This window comes from Solenopsis invicta, chromosome 1 (assembly GCF_016802725.1).
Source record: "Solenopsis invicta isolate M01_SB chromosome 1, UNIL_Sinv_3.0, whole genome shotgun sequence".
NCBI classification, from domain to species: domain Eukaryota; kingdom Metazoa; phylum Arthropoda; class Insecta; order Hymenoptera; family Formicidae; genus Solenopsis; species Solenopsis invicta.
In genome coordinates, this window is record NC_052664.1 from 1297582 (window position 1) to 1312231 (window position 14650).

At 30.4% G+C, this 14650-nt stretch overlaps 2 protein-coding genes across 5 annotated transcripts in view; one reads left to right on the plus strand and one right to left on the minus strand.

The window, feature by feature from the left end:
• The window catches only part of LOC105202925 (5-hydroxytryptamine receptor 1), a 492922-nt gene that overhangs the window by 301873 nt on the left and 176399 nt on the right, over positions 1-14650 (plus strand). The window lies entirely within an intron of this gene.
• Positions 466-6676, minus strand: LOC120358631. The gene is made up of 10 exons (XM_039453383.1): positions 6647-6676; positions 6002-6220; positions 5440-5473; positions 5295-5370; positions 4872-5110; positions 4634-4803; positions 3811-3973; positions 3552-3718; positions 3316-3462; positions 466-1273 (listed from the first exon to the last, which is right to left on the minus strand). The coding sequence occupies exons 1-10, from the start codon at positions 6674-6676 to the stop codon at positions 500-502; spliced, it is 2019 nt and encodes a 672-aa protein (XP_039309317.1). The 3' UTR covers positions 466-499.

Here is a 14650-nt window from a genome sequence, read left to right on the forward strand (position 1 = left end):
CACTCCTTGTGGTAATTCCCTGTAAACCTTTCTATTTTCAACAGTTCGATTGTTAATAACAAAACAGGTTTCTCTAGGATATAACCAATTACTGATAAAATTGTACACGCAGAAAATTTTTCTCGAAAATACAAGCATACACGAAGAAAGTAAATACCATACTAATCTTGCACGGCTAGGATATAGTCATAATATGCAAAAGATTTCAAGAAAGTATAGGAAATTTAGAGAGCAAAGAATAAAACTATACGCAGAAATATATATTTCTATCAAGTATGGGACTTTTTCGAGAGCGCGTTTTACCATACGTAGAATGCACGTAAAAGAATAATTACCATACTAAATATGTCTTCTCTCCATACTATGTTGCAATATGTATAATTGCCTTAATGGCAATAAAAATACTGAGGATAATTAAATTATATATATATAAATACTTATATATATATAAATATAAATACACACTTTTCAATGATAATTTCATTTATTTGGTATTTCTTTAAAACCATTTTTTAACAATATAAATTTCGCTTTCACTAAGCCTAACGCAATGTGTTACAACAGAATTAAATAAATTCTTCTTAGTTAAATAAATCCACTCAAAACAAGTATTATCATAAATTTTGTAGGATTGTACATGTTCATCTAGATAGCACTGTAACATTCTTTTAGTTAAAATAACAAAGTCATTTTGTTCTTTATTAATAATAATAGTATGCACAAAATAAAAATCTACTCCTTCTTCGTTGAATGTAACGATAATGGCTCTTTTGTTAATAATATTATTGTTGTAACATATCCACTTAGCAATTAATATGTTAAATTCTACTTGAAAAGGTGTAATACAATTATTAACAAAAGGTATTTTGCGTACATTCTTTTGGGCAACTGGTCCAAGAGTTAACAAATGGCAGGATGAAATATTATATTGCAACCTGTAGTTTAAAAGCAGTTGGTGTTTTATAGCTATTGTTCTTGAAATATTTGCTCGACTATTTGTAGCTTGGGATGTTTTGTTTCCTTCTTTATGTTTACCTTCGTATCGCATACAATTAGTTTTCCATAATACACCGACAAGCTTCATTATTCGAGCATAATGAATTAAAAAGTGATGTTTCGGTTTTATCTTGCCTGGGAATTGGTTATTTAATAAAGTTAAATATTCATTAATAATAGTGTCTAATAAATGATACGTTTCACAATGAACTCTTGAACTAGTTGTAATGTCGATTATTTGCTTTAAAAGAATAACAAGCTGCCAACATTCGTCTTCCTGTGGAATAAAAGAGCCGATAATTAAACAAAAATGCCTTACTAATAACAACATTTCGGCAGAACTCATTATGATTGCTTTATTTTTTAAGTTTTGTTCTGTGATTTCCACAGGTTTATTAATATTATGTTTGTGACTGTATCGAAATGATCTTATTCTATTAACATCTATTAAAGTTAAGTATTTCTTAGCAATAAAATAATTTAGAAATAACGCCAAATCGTATCTGCATACACCTTCTAAAATGTCATGCATAACATCTACACCTAAATTTTTTGTAACGTGAAAATAATCTAAATCATTGAACACACACTGACTAACTATACCAGATTTACTCACATCCTTTAATGCCAAAAGTGAAGTATAATTATCTACATTACGGAGAATGCACATACGTTCATCTAAGAAATCACAAATACATTTTCTATTAATTAGACAGAATCGACAAAAAAATGTAGCATTGAAACTTTCCACGAAACCAAAAATAGAATGAACACCCAAATTGTCTCCCACGACTAAAGACAAAACAAAATATACTTGCTTGTTTCCATCTTTATGTTTAATTGTTATACCTTCTGTTTGTAGGTAATGCAACTCGTCAATTGCTTTTTGAAAAACACTTCTATTGCCAAACATTTGTCGATCAAGTGAGTTAAATAAAAGGAACAGAAAGATATTCTCTAACTTTGATTGCATGTAAGGAGGTAAACATGGTATAGTTACATAAACTGCGCCACACTTAGATAAGCCTTTATGAGAACCTAACACATTATTATTCTCATAATCATCAAAAAATAAAAAAATAGGATAAACAATCTTTCCTATGAAATGCGAACTTATCTCTTCCCAAAGAGATCCCTGAACAAAATTTTCTATAATATTGTTATTTGATCTCAGCTATTGGTAATATCTTAATGTTTCGTCAAAAAGATTTGGGATTTCAAATATTTTTTGAAAAACTTTGCGAAGAGGAATAAACTGTGCATACACTGAAATACTTTGAATAATATTTACGCCATTCTTTTCTCGGAATTCTTCTCTTTCTCCGATTAAATATTGTTCAGGAAGTATAAATGTATCATAGCATTTTAACAATTTAAAAAAACGCCATTCGCTTTTACAATCCGTGAAAGGATCACTAAAATCTGCGAATACTTCTTTAATAGCAGATATTGAATCTAAACTTAAATTAAAAGTTTCAAGTCGATTTAATAAATGTTTTTCTAGTAAAAGTAAATAATTGTCGATGAGATTTCCTGTACTTTTCACAATATCATTTACCCTAACACGAGGTACGTCTAAATAAGTGTATAATTTACTTGTGAAATTAATAATTTCTTTATGTTCCTCAAATTTTACGTTTGTCGCTTCACTAGTGTGGCCATCGTTTTGTGGAATGTCGAAAAATAAATCGTCTTCTAAATCAGTTTCAATATCAGAATCAGACTTAATTTGTATGGGATCTATTATATACTCCACATTTTCACATTTTTTATCTTCATAATGTTGTATACGTTGATTTGTTCCCACTGTTAAGACTTTATCTATTGCATCTATAAAATCCGCGTTTTGATCATATTGTTTTATAGTTTGGTTATTATATGTAATATTAGTCTCTGATAAATGTTTGTTATATCTATGTTTCTTAAAAGAATCAAATATAGCAAAAGATCTGCTGCAATTATTATCGTTACATCTATATATTTTTAATAAAGGATGGAATTCTTTGTAATGATTTAGAAGCGACTTATTATCGAAACATAAAAATGTACTACAAATATAGCACCGAAACATCTTATTAACGATTGCACATGAAATGATATTTATGTTCGGAAAAATTATGTCGCAACTAAACGCTCCATTTCTGCGTTAACGCGACCTAACAAAACGTTTAATGAGTTGTTACATTTCTCTTGTAAGTGAATATCGAAACCAGATTTTTGTAAAAATATCCAAAACGTTTCTGCATATGTTGGATACTTGCAATCAACAGCAAAGAATATCTTGAAAGTTAATTCAATAGCTTGCAAACATGAATCCACCTTAAACTTTTGGTCGTTTACAATCACGTATGATGATTCGATGTTTACTAAAGGTCCAACTATAAGAGGTGTCGGTTGAAAAGTATCTTTGTTTCTTTGCAGTCTTCTCTTCAAATCATATAAAGCACGATCCAAATCAGCAACAGTCTATATAAAGTAGTAATTCGAACTAAAATACTATTCATACTCATAAAAGATTTAATATTTATATATATTTTATTTTTTTATTTAAATACCTGCACATGTAACATAAACGCATCTCTACATTCTTGTAACGTTAACTTTCTGATGCTGTTTTCACTATCCTGCTCACAGTTCGTATTTCTTTTCCTTTTATAACCTCCTGCTCTACGAGATTCGATAAGAATTGGAAGTAAATAAAAAATTACCGCATCTTGTTTATCTATTAAAAAAAGAAAAATTTATAACTAATCCACTAATTAAACACGAACATTTTAATAATACAATTTTAATGCAATGGTAAAATGTCTATACCAGAAGATATTGCTGGTAAAATAGATATAAGAGCTGTATCTGAAACACTGAGGCGTTTATTCAATTGCTGTAGTTGGTCAATAATAACTTTTTTAATAATATTCCACCTTTTAGGAAATATCGATTCTTTTTCGGGATACTGTCTGTTAAAGTCTTCTACGAGCTAGAAATTTTGTAATAAGGTTGTTAGCGCGTATGTATGTGCGTGCGTGCGTGCGTGTGCGTGCGTGCGTGCGTGCAAATGTAACAGATAGAAAGAAAGAGAGTCAAGTAACAAATATACGTGTCTCAAAATGAAGTTAATTATAATAATATAATCACAAAAAAATAATTTTACAGAATTATATAACAAAAATAGTTTTATAGATAACGTTTTGCTCTATATCGATACTTTAACGTAGGCCTATGGCCGAGTTGCTCATTTTTGTCCATTTCAGCGACGACCATCCCCATTCCTTTCATTTCTCCTCATTTTGTAGCATCTAGACTCCTCTCGAAGACATACGCGTGATATGAGGGATGTTAAAGTCACAAATTGCATGTCAATTTGGCGCATGTCGCCACGTGTGCTGCTCACTGTTAGAAATGTTTTATTATTAATAATATTGATAATAATGATGACAATAATACATTTCTAACACTGAACAGTATGCGTGGCGACATTGGCATGCAATTTGTAACTTTAACATCCCTCATATCACGCGTATGTCTCCGAGAGAAGTCTAGATGCTACAAAATGAGGAAAAATTAAAGAAGTGGTTATAACCGTCGCAAAACTGGACGAAAATGGGCAACTCGGCCATAACCCTGTTTTAACTCTTACCAGATGTTGTCCTTTGCTTAATTGAAGACAAGGAAACTTATTAAAATATTCAAGTACATTTAGTTTGTCTTGCATTAATAACTTGTTCCTAGCCCTATATGTATTATTCCAATATTCACACACTTGCTCCCACGGTTCTGTGTGGTGGAATAACCATTGCAGTTTGTCTTCTGTAGTATAAAAATTTTATACAGTCACGTGTAAAATGGTCAATGTCATATTAATATTAGGATAGTACCATCTATTTCAGTCTGTGCATATGTCTCTTGTATGGATTTGGAAATTGATCGCTGAAGGAGTATTCCTTGTTTTCTCAAATCTCCTTTTATATAATTATAATGTTCCCAGAACTTACCACTTGCCTGTATACGAACACCATTCTTACATGTAAACGGCGTATAATATGTGTAACAAGACTCTCCTTTAAATATTTTAACAATGTCTCCTGCTAATTTTTGAAACCGAGAAGTTGTTATACTGCAAGTAAAAAAATAATTGTGAAATAGCTCAGGGAAACTTTGTTTTGAAGAAACAAAATATATTTAACACATATATACATACATACATACATATATATATATATATATATATATATATATATATATATATATATATATCATATAATATTATTGTATAAGAAGTATTAATATAAGATACTAACACAAAATTAGTTAATTTGTCTGCTACTGAGATTTTTGATAATATTCTGTCTTTCTCTCCTTTGATAATGAGTCGTACTAATCGAGAACGCAGTACAGAATTAAGGGTTTTATTGTTATTATAGTATGCAGATAATATAATTTTACCTTCGCTGGTTTCTTGCAAGTACCTTTTCAAATTCTGTAATTAATATAAATTAATATTATTACAATATAACATTATATAGTAATTGTGCATATATACAGAAAAATATCCATTGTATAGCCAAGAAAACCAAATTACTTGGTTTGTTTATTTGTTTTAAGCAATAGTTTTAGAATTGTTTATTAATTTGAATATAACAACAGCTTTTGTGATATACGAAAAAATTCGCAAGTATATAATATGGTCATCGTAAGTATCACATTTATTTAAAATAAAGTCTACTACATATATCAAGGTATTGTTCTAAACATGTATAGCTAATGTTATATATAGCTAATGTTATATATATATGAATGTATGTTGAAATTAAGAAAATATTCTTCGTTGAACAAGACTATTACTTAAAACAAATATACGAATCATGTTCTTTGTTTTTCTTTGCTGCACGATGGATATTTTTCTGTGTGTACATATATATTAATGTGTGTGTGTGTGCGTGCGTGCGTGCGTGCGTGCGTGCGTGCGTGCGTGCGTGTGTGTGTGTGTGTGTGTAAATATACGTACCGATTCACTGTTCTCATTACTAACTTGTACATTTTTTTCGGTCAACTCACTACTATCACTACTTGAGATACTTGCATCCTCTAATAGTATGCATGTTGTGGGTTGGGGTCGTTGGAGTTGACTATCATTGCAAAGGTATGAAGATGAAAGCTTCGATGGAAAAATAAAGCCTTGTGCATTACTACAAGATGCAGTATCTAAATTGACTACTTCTGGTAGCTATAAATAAAAATTATATGTATTTTACTTATTTCAAAATAACAAAAAACTATACATAAATAGTAGAAAAAAATATTAAGATACACGGTAGTCGCTCGCGCCAAGTGTAAGTGCAACGCGATATTCTTACACAGCACTAACCTCCAAAGAACGTTTACGTCATAAGGACATTCCAAGAGCGTTTGGAAGTTAGTGCTATGTGAATTCTTGTAACATATAATCTTCTTAAAAATAATTTTAATTATACAGCGTTCGGCAATGCAAATCCGAGGCGTCGAAAGTGCTTTTAACCTCGAAAATCGTTCGGCAATTCACATCTCGGTTCTTTGATTGGTTGAGGATTACGTGATTCAAGCTCTCTCTGCTAGCTCGCATCTAAGATTTGCAATGCCGAACGCAACAAATATTGGATGAGACTTTTCTTACCTCGTACTTATTGCTGGTATCGTTATACATTGCGCTCCTCACTTCACACTTCACATACACGAGATTAACGATCGTGCGCAGTCCGCGTGTCCGCGGTTACTATCGCATTTCTATGAAGAACATAGATTATTGCCAGATACACAACGAATATTTCTATACAGCTCACAGTAGGTACCACTCTAGATTATTTTTTTTTCTTATACTGTCTTAAGAAACAACGCGCAATTCAAGCTACAACGTCGAATATACACATATTAGTATGGGACTTTTTTACTTTCTTCATATTTCCTTGTTAGTATGGCAAATTTATTTACCTTTAGGTCACAAGATGTATCTAACCAAACTATTACTTTTCTATTGTCATATATTAATTTCCGGTTGAATACGCGTATATCCTACCGGTGCGATGCAAATCTAGTAAATTTTATTATGAGCATTGTACATTATTCGAGAAAAATTTTCTGCGTGTATGTATCTGAAGGGCAACCCTTCTCTCTAAGTTTTTTATTCATAGTGCTAAAGTTTACGTTATCGTAAGCGAAAGTTACGTCTAAAAATGCAAGAGTGTAATCGCCATCTAAATTGGCACATCTAATGTCCGGAACCATTTTAGCTAGGTTTTCCGTGCATGATTTTCCTCTTCTAAAACCGTTTTGCATTGGATCCAGTTTATGTTACTTTCCAATCACCATATAAATCTTTCATTGACAAGTCTCTCCATTAATTTGCAGACACATGATAACAATTAATGCAATAGGTCTTACTTTGTCCTTGCCGATCTTGTCTATAAAAATGACCTGATATTTTCTCCAATCTGCTGGAATGCATTTCTCAATTTATAATAAATTGTATATATCCAATAGTAATTGCTTTCCCTTAAAAGGTCGGTGTCTCAACATCATATAATCCACGTTGTTTATATTCTAGGTCTAGGACTCTACTGAGTCCTTCCTGATCATACTAATAGCTCGAAAAAATTCATCCATAAAAAATGTGTCATTCATCTCGTTCATAATTTGATTATCCAATACGTTTTCTCCAGTTTTCCTTTCTTCCACCCAGGGAGGTGCCAGATCTGTTATGGTATTTTTGATTTCTGTTTCTCTGTCCTTGTGTTCTAGTTGATTTTGTTTTGGACATTTTTAAGAGTTCTCATAGTGTTCCAGACATATGAGAGACTTGTAAATCTATTGATGCTGTTAGAAAACATTATGAAGCTTTCTCTTTTCTTTCTATTTATAACTTTCCTAGCAATTGCTTGACTTTTTTTATATGCATCAAAGTCCTCATTTCTTTCCAAGCATCTCCATATTTTTAATTTTTTGATTCTATTATCCCTGACTTTATCACACTCCTTATCCCACCAACTAACTTTTTGTCTATTATTTTTATTATTGTTTCTGACTTTTAACTTATTTATTTTTTTGAGATCTTTACCTGAAGCGATCAAAGCTGAATTCTTAATTAGGGTTACAAACCACTAATATAATTCCTGTATATTATTGTCTTCTTTTAACTTATTAATATTTTCTTGAGATTTTTCAATTTCTTCCTTTATTTTATCTTGGTACAATATCCAACTAGTGTTCTGGTTAGTGATCCTGTTAGTTGGTTTCTTGTAGGATTAGAAATTCACCTCCACGTAGATGGCCACTGGATAGTGGTCCAAACGTCCGGCAATTGTTGATAGTTTAATTTATCTGCTAGATTTCGATTTGTAAAAATCAGGTCTATATTCGATGCAGCCTGATCATGATAACCCATCCTTGTTTTAGTATCATCATTAATATTAATATAATCCTTTTGAAACATAGCAGAGTATAGCCTTTCCCCATTTCTGTCTATATTAACGCAGTTCTATGTGTTATTGTGAACATTAAAGTCAATTACGATAATAGAATCTTTATCCGCACCTTTGAAACTGAACAAGTTGTACCAAACTGTTATTGGTTCACATTCGTATGGTTTTCTGTATACTGCTATAAAGTTGTAGCTCCTAGTAATTGCTTGTACTTTAATCCCAATGCTTCAATATTATTCGAATTAATAACTCATTCTTCAATAGTCTTAAATTCAATATTGTTTTTGATTAATATTGCGACCCCTCTATTATTTAAATTATTACTTTTATATGTTTTAAAACTTGAAACATACAATGATTTATTACAGTTAAGTTTAGCTTTTGTTATAACAACAATGTCATACTTTAATACATTTTTAGATAACTCTGCTTTTTTACTGTTTATACCTCCTGCATTCTACATAAGTATATTCGCCATAGCTATACAATACAATTCCTCTCTCTCTCTCTCTCTCTCCCGTATCCAATAATCTTTTTTGGCATCTATACTAGTTCGTTTTGCTTTCTCTAATTCTTCTTGATAACTTTCCAAGTCCTGTTTTCTTTTATTCAGGTTTTGTAACATACTTTCCATTTGTGTGTATTCTTCTTCATATTGGTCTCCCTTGGGTGTGATATGTTTCCTTAAAAGCTCCAAAAAATCTTTTCGAAACTTTCGGAATGTTATACATTTGTCCCTTGCAATTTGCAGTGACCAATCAAAACTAGGAGTCCAGTCATTGACTATCTCATCTTCAACATTGCTAGTTTTATTTATTTTATTTATTCCAGATTTATTTTGATGGACGGAAGGCTATCTCTCTTTTTTCTTTGGTTATTTCTATTGTATTATAGTTAAATTGTTTATAATAGTTCACGTATTCCTATTTACATCTTTCCCTTTTTTTTCTCTTTCTCTTCTGATGCTCCTGTGTGTTTCCTGGGGATTTGAGATTGCTCCGTTTTCGTTACTTCTCATGTTATTGTGATCTTTTCGAGGATAGTCAGTCTTCTTTGTTTCAGTCTCAGTCTTTTATTGTTGCACACAATACTAGACCATGTGATCGGATAGGCTCGGTCATTTGTTGATTTATCCTTATTTCCGTCTCTTTATTATTATTTTTCCAAGCAATGCTGGCCATTTGGTAGGATTGATATATCTATCATATATCGTCGGTTTTTGTCCTGTACAGCTATCCCTGACTATTCTTTTGACTTCCTGAAATGAAATGTTATTATAAGCCATGATGGTTTTTATTTCTTTGTTTTTTAAAGCAATGAGACAGCTTTTCTTTGTGAGTCGATGTTCTTTTCCACAGTTACTGCACGCCACTGGTTTTTGACATTCTCCATGCATATTGTCTCCACATATTATGCATTTAACCCTGTTTTTGCAATGAGCTTTAAAATGGTCAAATTTGAAACAATTAAAACATTGAACGACCGGCTCCACATACGGTCTAACTCTTAACCCTATATGCAATCTATTTCAGATTATTATTTTGTCTTTTATTGTATTACCTTTCATTGTTACTAATAAGTTATTAGTATATTGCCACAGGAATTTTTTGTTTACTTGATCCCAGATCCTCTTCTTCATTTTTTCTATTTTAAATATGTCTGGTTTTTCAATTATATTTTATCACAACTCAGAGATATCATACGACCAATCGGTGATTACACCTCTGTTGAAAGTAGCTGAAAAATCAACAAAACCTTGAAGCCATTTATTTGTTAGTTTATCGAATTTGTCCAAGCAAGCGTTAGCCTCGATTGTATTTTTAAAAGTTAATATTGCCATATTGAATTTTATCATATCTATATTAATCGGTCTAACTCGGTTCTGGTTACATCATAGTGAAATCTTAATGCTATTTGTAACCTTGCTCATAGTACAATGTTCTTGTAAAATCCTACATTTTATATTGCATTAACTTTTAACATTTACATCTATTCTGCTACAAATTTTTTTAATTAAATTATCATCCTCAAACTTATCTATATCTTTCATTAACTTTAGTTCGGCATCTATTACAACATATTTATCTTAATTTAAATTACTATCATTTGTACTTTCCTGTTCTGTGAGATCTATATTTGTAACCTGACTATTCGATTTAGCATTTTTCTTATTATTTGATTTGTCTTTTGTCTGTTCACAATCGACCGCATCTTCACGTTCCACTCGCATGTTTACCTCACCGTGTCCTTCTCCCCCTTGTTTCCTTGTCTCCGAACGCAGCGGAACTTTCCGTTGCTATCATAGGTATACCCATTATCTCGCTAATATCTAAATCTGACAGTTCATCTAATTTTAAATCTAACCCCTTTGTGTTTTTCGTCACCTCCATTTCAACATCTTTACCCTCTTTGATTTCTGATGTAAAGTATTCTTCGTCTGTATAACCCTCGGCACTGCTCTTGTCAGGATCCTTAGACGATGATCTTGTTCTCTTTCTTCTTCCAACTTCTTTACTTACATCCTTTGCGTACGGCTTAAATCTGCTCCTCCGTCCGGCCGGCCGGGGGAACACTTTCCGTGATTTATTCTTTCTTTTTATACAATTTTTTTTTTTTGTTAGGACACTTAGTTCTACACACACTCGCCGCCTTTGCGTTACTACGTTTTACCGCAACACTTAAGTTTTGGACAGAGCTTTTGTGACACGTCTGTTCAGTACGACGACACAATCCGGACTCCTATTATTGATGATTCAGGTTACAAGTTAAGAAGACAGTCATGTCGCGGCCGTTGCGGCAATCATGATCGCGACCACGTGATGCATCACATGGTGGCATAGTGTAGCTGATAGTGTAGTATCGAGCGCCACTCGCTACTTGTGTCAAAAAGATGTACTGGACAAGATTCGAGAGCGATGACGTATCTGAATGTAAAACGTTAAGATTTGGACTTTGCATCGCGATATCTCCGCACGTAGGGCACGGAGAGAAAAAGTAAAAACACTTTTAGTAATGCAATTTTTCCCAAGCTATCGACTGAGACTACTCAGAACTTGATCGGTTTAACCGTTACTGCCCATACAACGCAAAGAGATTGCAGGATCATTACAGAACAATTTCATTGAAACATTGTAATATTGCATATTGGCCGGTACTCATAGGCGAGTCTCAAATTAGCACTTAAGATCGGCGAAGATCGTCTTATTCGAATAAGATCGTCTCAATAGTAGTTCATTTCATAGTCATGACTTAAGGCGAGCTTGGCGAAGAAGTTCTTGTTCAAGTTGTGCTTATTTGATATAAGATCGTCTTCGCGAAGCAATGCTCAAGCTAACGTTTATTTATGAATCGGTTTCCGTGATATTTCTTATGAATCCTCCAATGAGAACATTGCATACATTGAGCTAAACGGATCAGACCGAATATTCCATTGAATCTGTTAAACTATAAAATCAGCGAAGTATTATATTCAAGTATTATACCTATATAAATCTTATAACTTCAACAACAAACTCGAGAATTTCGAGTCAATTAGTGTAATATGATTAATTATTTAAATTTTATTAGCTTACATTAATTGTAAACAATTATATAATTGATAATCGAAAAATTTTATTAATTTAATGAAAAATAAAATACAGCAAAATATCTCAAAAAATTCTACAATGCGTGATCATATAAATTAAAAGTAATGAAGAATAAAATTATTAGAGAATTAAATTTTTAAAAAATATGATTAAAAATAGGGAGAATATTATAAAACATAAGATTATTTATTAAAGTTGAGTTTTGTGATTATACATATATCAAATAATATATCCCAATCAGTATACAATATTTTTTAAATGCTTTTTTAATATTTATTTAATATTAATTATTTATTGTACAATTCATTATAACAATAATATTTATTAAAAATTTTATTAATATTTATTTAACATTAATTAAATATTTAAAATAATAATTTAAAAAAATATTAATTTAATATTTATTTAACGTTTATTTAACATTTATATTTCATTAATTACTCATTTAAAATAATGATTTGGGAAAATGTTTATTTAATGTTTATTTAACATTTATTTAATATTTATATTACATTAATAATTTATTTGCAATGATGATTTAAAAAAACATTACTTTAACATTTTTTCAAAATTAATTAAATTTTTATTTTGCTTTAATTTTTTATTTAAAACTATAATTTTAAAAACGTTAATTTAATGTTCATTTAACATTAATTTAATATTTATTTTACATTAAACTTTATTGAAACAATAATTTCATAAACATTAATTTAACATTAATTGCACATTTATTTAATATTTATTTAATATTTACTTAATATCCATTAATGTTTAATTCAAATATTATTTAATACTGATAGATATTTATCGTCTCGGTAAATCAATAACATATGGTTATCCGCTGCCAAAATTGCGTTTCCGCGGAGATTTTTAATATATTTAACATTTTTAATATATTTTTTCCTACCAAACATTATTGATTATATTATTATATTTATATAATTGTAAATCACTCTTATATTTTAAGTACCATAGTAAAAATTATAATTATAAATTTTAACAGTTATTTTATGCAATTTTTGCACAGATCGAAGAACTGCATAAAGAGCATGTTAATATATATATATATATATATATATATATATATATATATATATATATATATATATATAAAAGTTGTGTAAATATATATATATATATATATATATAAGTTGTGTAAAAAAAAATTAAAAATATTTTTTATATTTTTTTTTCAATACTTTACAAGAATAAAGAAATTAAAAATCTACGATTAACTAGTCTTGTCTTTGCTGTCATTTTTTTAAATTTAAGTATTTCAACTCCAGCAAACATTAATTTGAGGTTAGAATAGTACTCTACAGCTTTGCTTAAGTCTACTTCGACCACGACTTGGCGAAGATCGTCTTATTTGGCTGTATATACGTCATACAAAACGTCTTACTACGACTATGAATTCATGACTAATAAGATAGTCTTAAGTCTGGTCATATTTTGAATAAGATCTGTCTATGAATCATGTCGAGACCAAACAAGACGTTTTCAAACAAGTCTTGACTTCAGATTTTACTCAAGCATTTGCTTGATTCATGACTCTGAATCTAGAGGGTAACTTAAGACCATACTTAAGACGATCTTGAAAATAAGTCACAATTATGAATACGGGCCATTGATTGCTAAACATTGTTGCAACATTGATGGAAGATTGCAACAACATTAAGTTGTCCGTTTTTTTTTAAATACAGCATTGAAACATCCCAGCAACATTGCAATGTTATTATAAATTTTTCCAAAATATTCACATAAATGTTATTACACTACATAATTTCAATGAACAAAACAATATTTTTGTAACATTTTAAAAAACATTTTTTGCAAAAAGAAATCCCGGGAATTTTTTTTCAGAAATTTCTAAGTCACCCATTCAAGTTGCGACTTTGGTGAACGTTGCTTAACCTCCATGATCACTGCGAACTGATCCCTCATGATGACCTGTGAACACTTTATGCTGATTTGTGTATATAACTGGTAGATCAGGTCAATATACGTTATCGAAAAAATGAAATATGTATAATTAAAGCACAGTATTCAAATAAACAAATATAAAATTATAGTATTTTTTTATTAATTTCGCAAATGCAGAATAGCATCTAGAATAACTTTTCTGTTATTTATTTAACTAAAAATGCAATTAAAAAATGTATATCAATATAATACAATAATTAAATTAAATTAAATATGAAAAAATTTTTATTAAAAAAAACAATTAAAAAATATTGTTTGTTCATTGGGATGTAGATCGAGGTTTCTTCATATATAAATCTATTTTGTCTATTGATATGAATATTCATGTTTCTCAACAATACTATGATGCACACAGCACCACCGGACCGCAAGCCTTTTTCTAGACGTCTTAAAGTCAACATTTAAGGAATGTCTGCAGACGTCTATGCAAAGTCAATTTGCAGTCAACTCTGGAAGTCTGACTTGAATGAGTCAACATACAGTCGACATATGGACGGTTGTGCTATTAAAGAATGTAGAGATTCAGCCGAAAATTTAGTAATGTCGCCCGACCTTAGTTTGCTAAATGTGGATGAATAATTATGGATAAGTTAAATTAATATATTATTATACGCGAATATTCTGCTTTGGCAA

What these genes read in the sequence shown, in the direction of transcription:
- LOC120358631 (XM_039453383.1), bottom strand. Translation starts at nt 6,676, where the DNA reads ATGTATAACGATACCAGCAATAAGTACGAG. An exon ending in GTAATGAGAACAGTGAATCG is followed by an intron (nt 5,474 to 6,001) that starts GTACGTATATTT and finishes TATTAATTACAG; the next exon opens with AATTTGAAAAGGTACTTGCA. An exon ending in TGCACAGACTGAAATAGATG is followed by an intron (nt 4,804 to 4,871) that starts GTACTATCCTAA and finishes TTTATACTACAG; the next exon opens with AAGACAAACTGCAATGGTTA.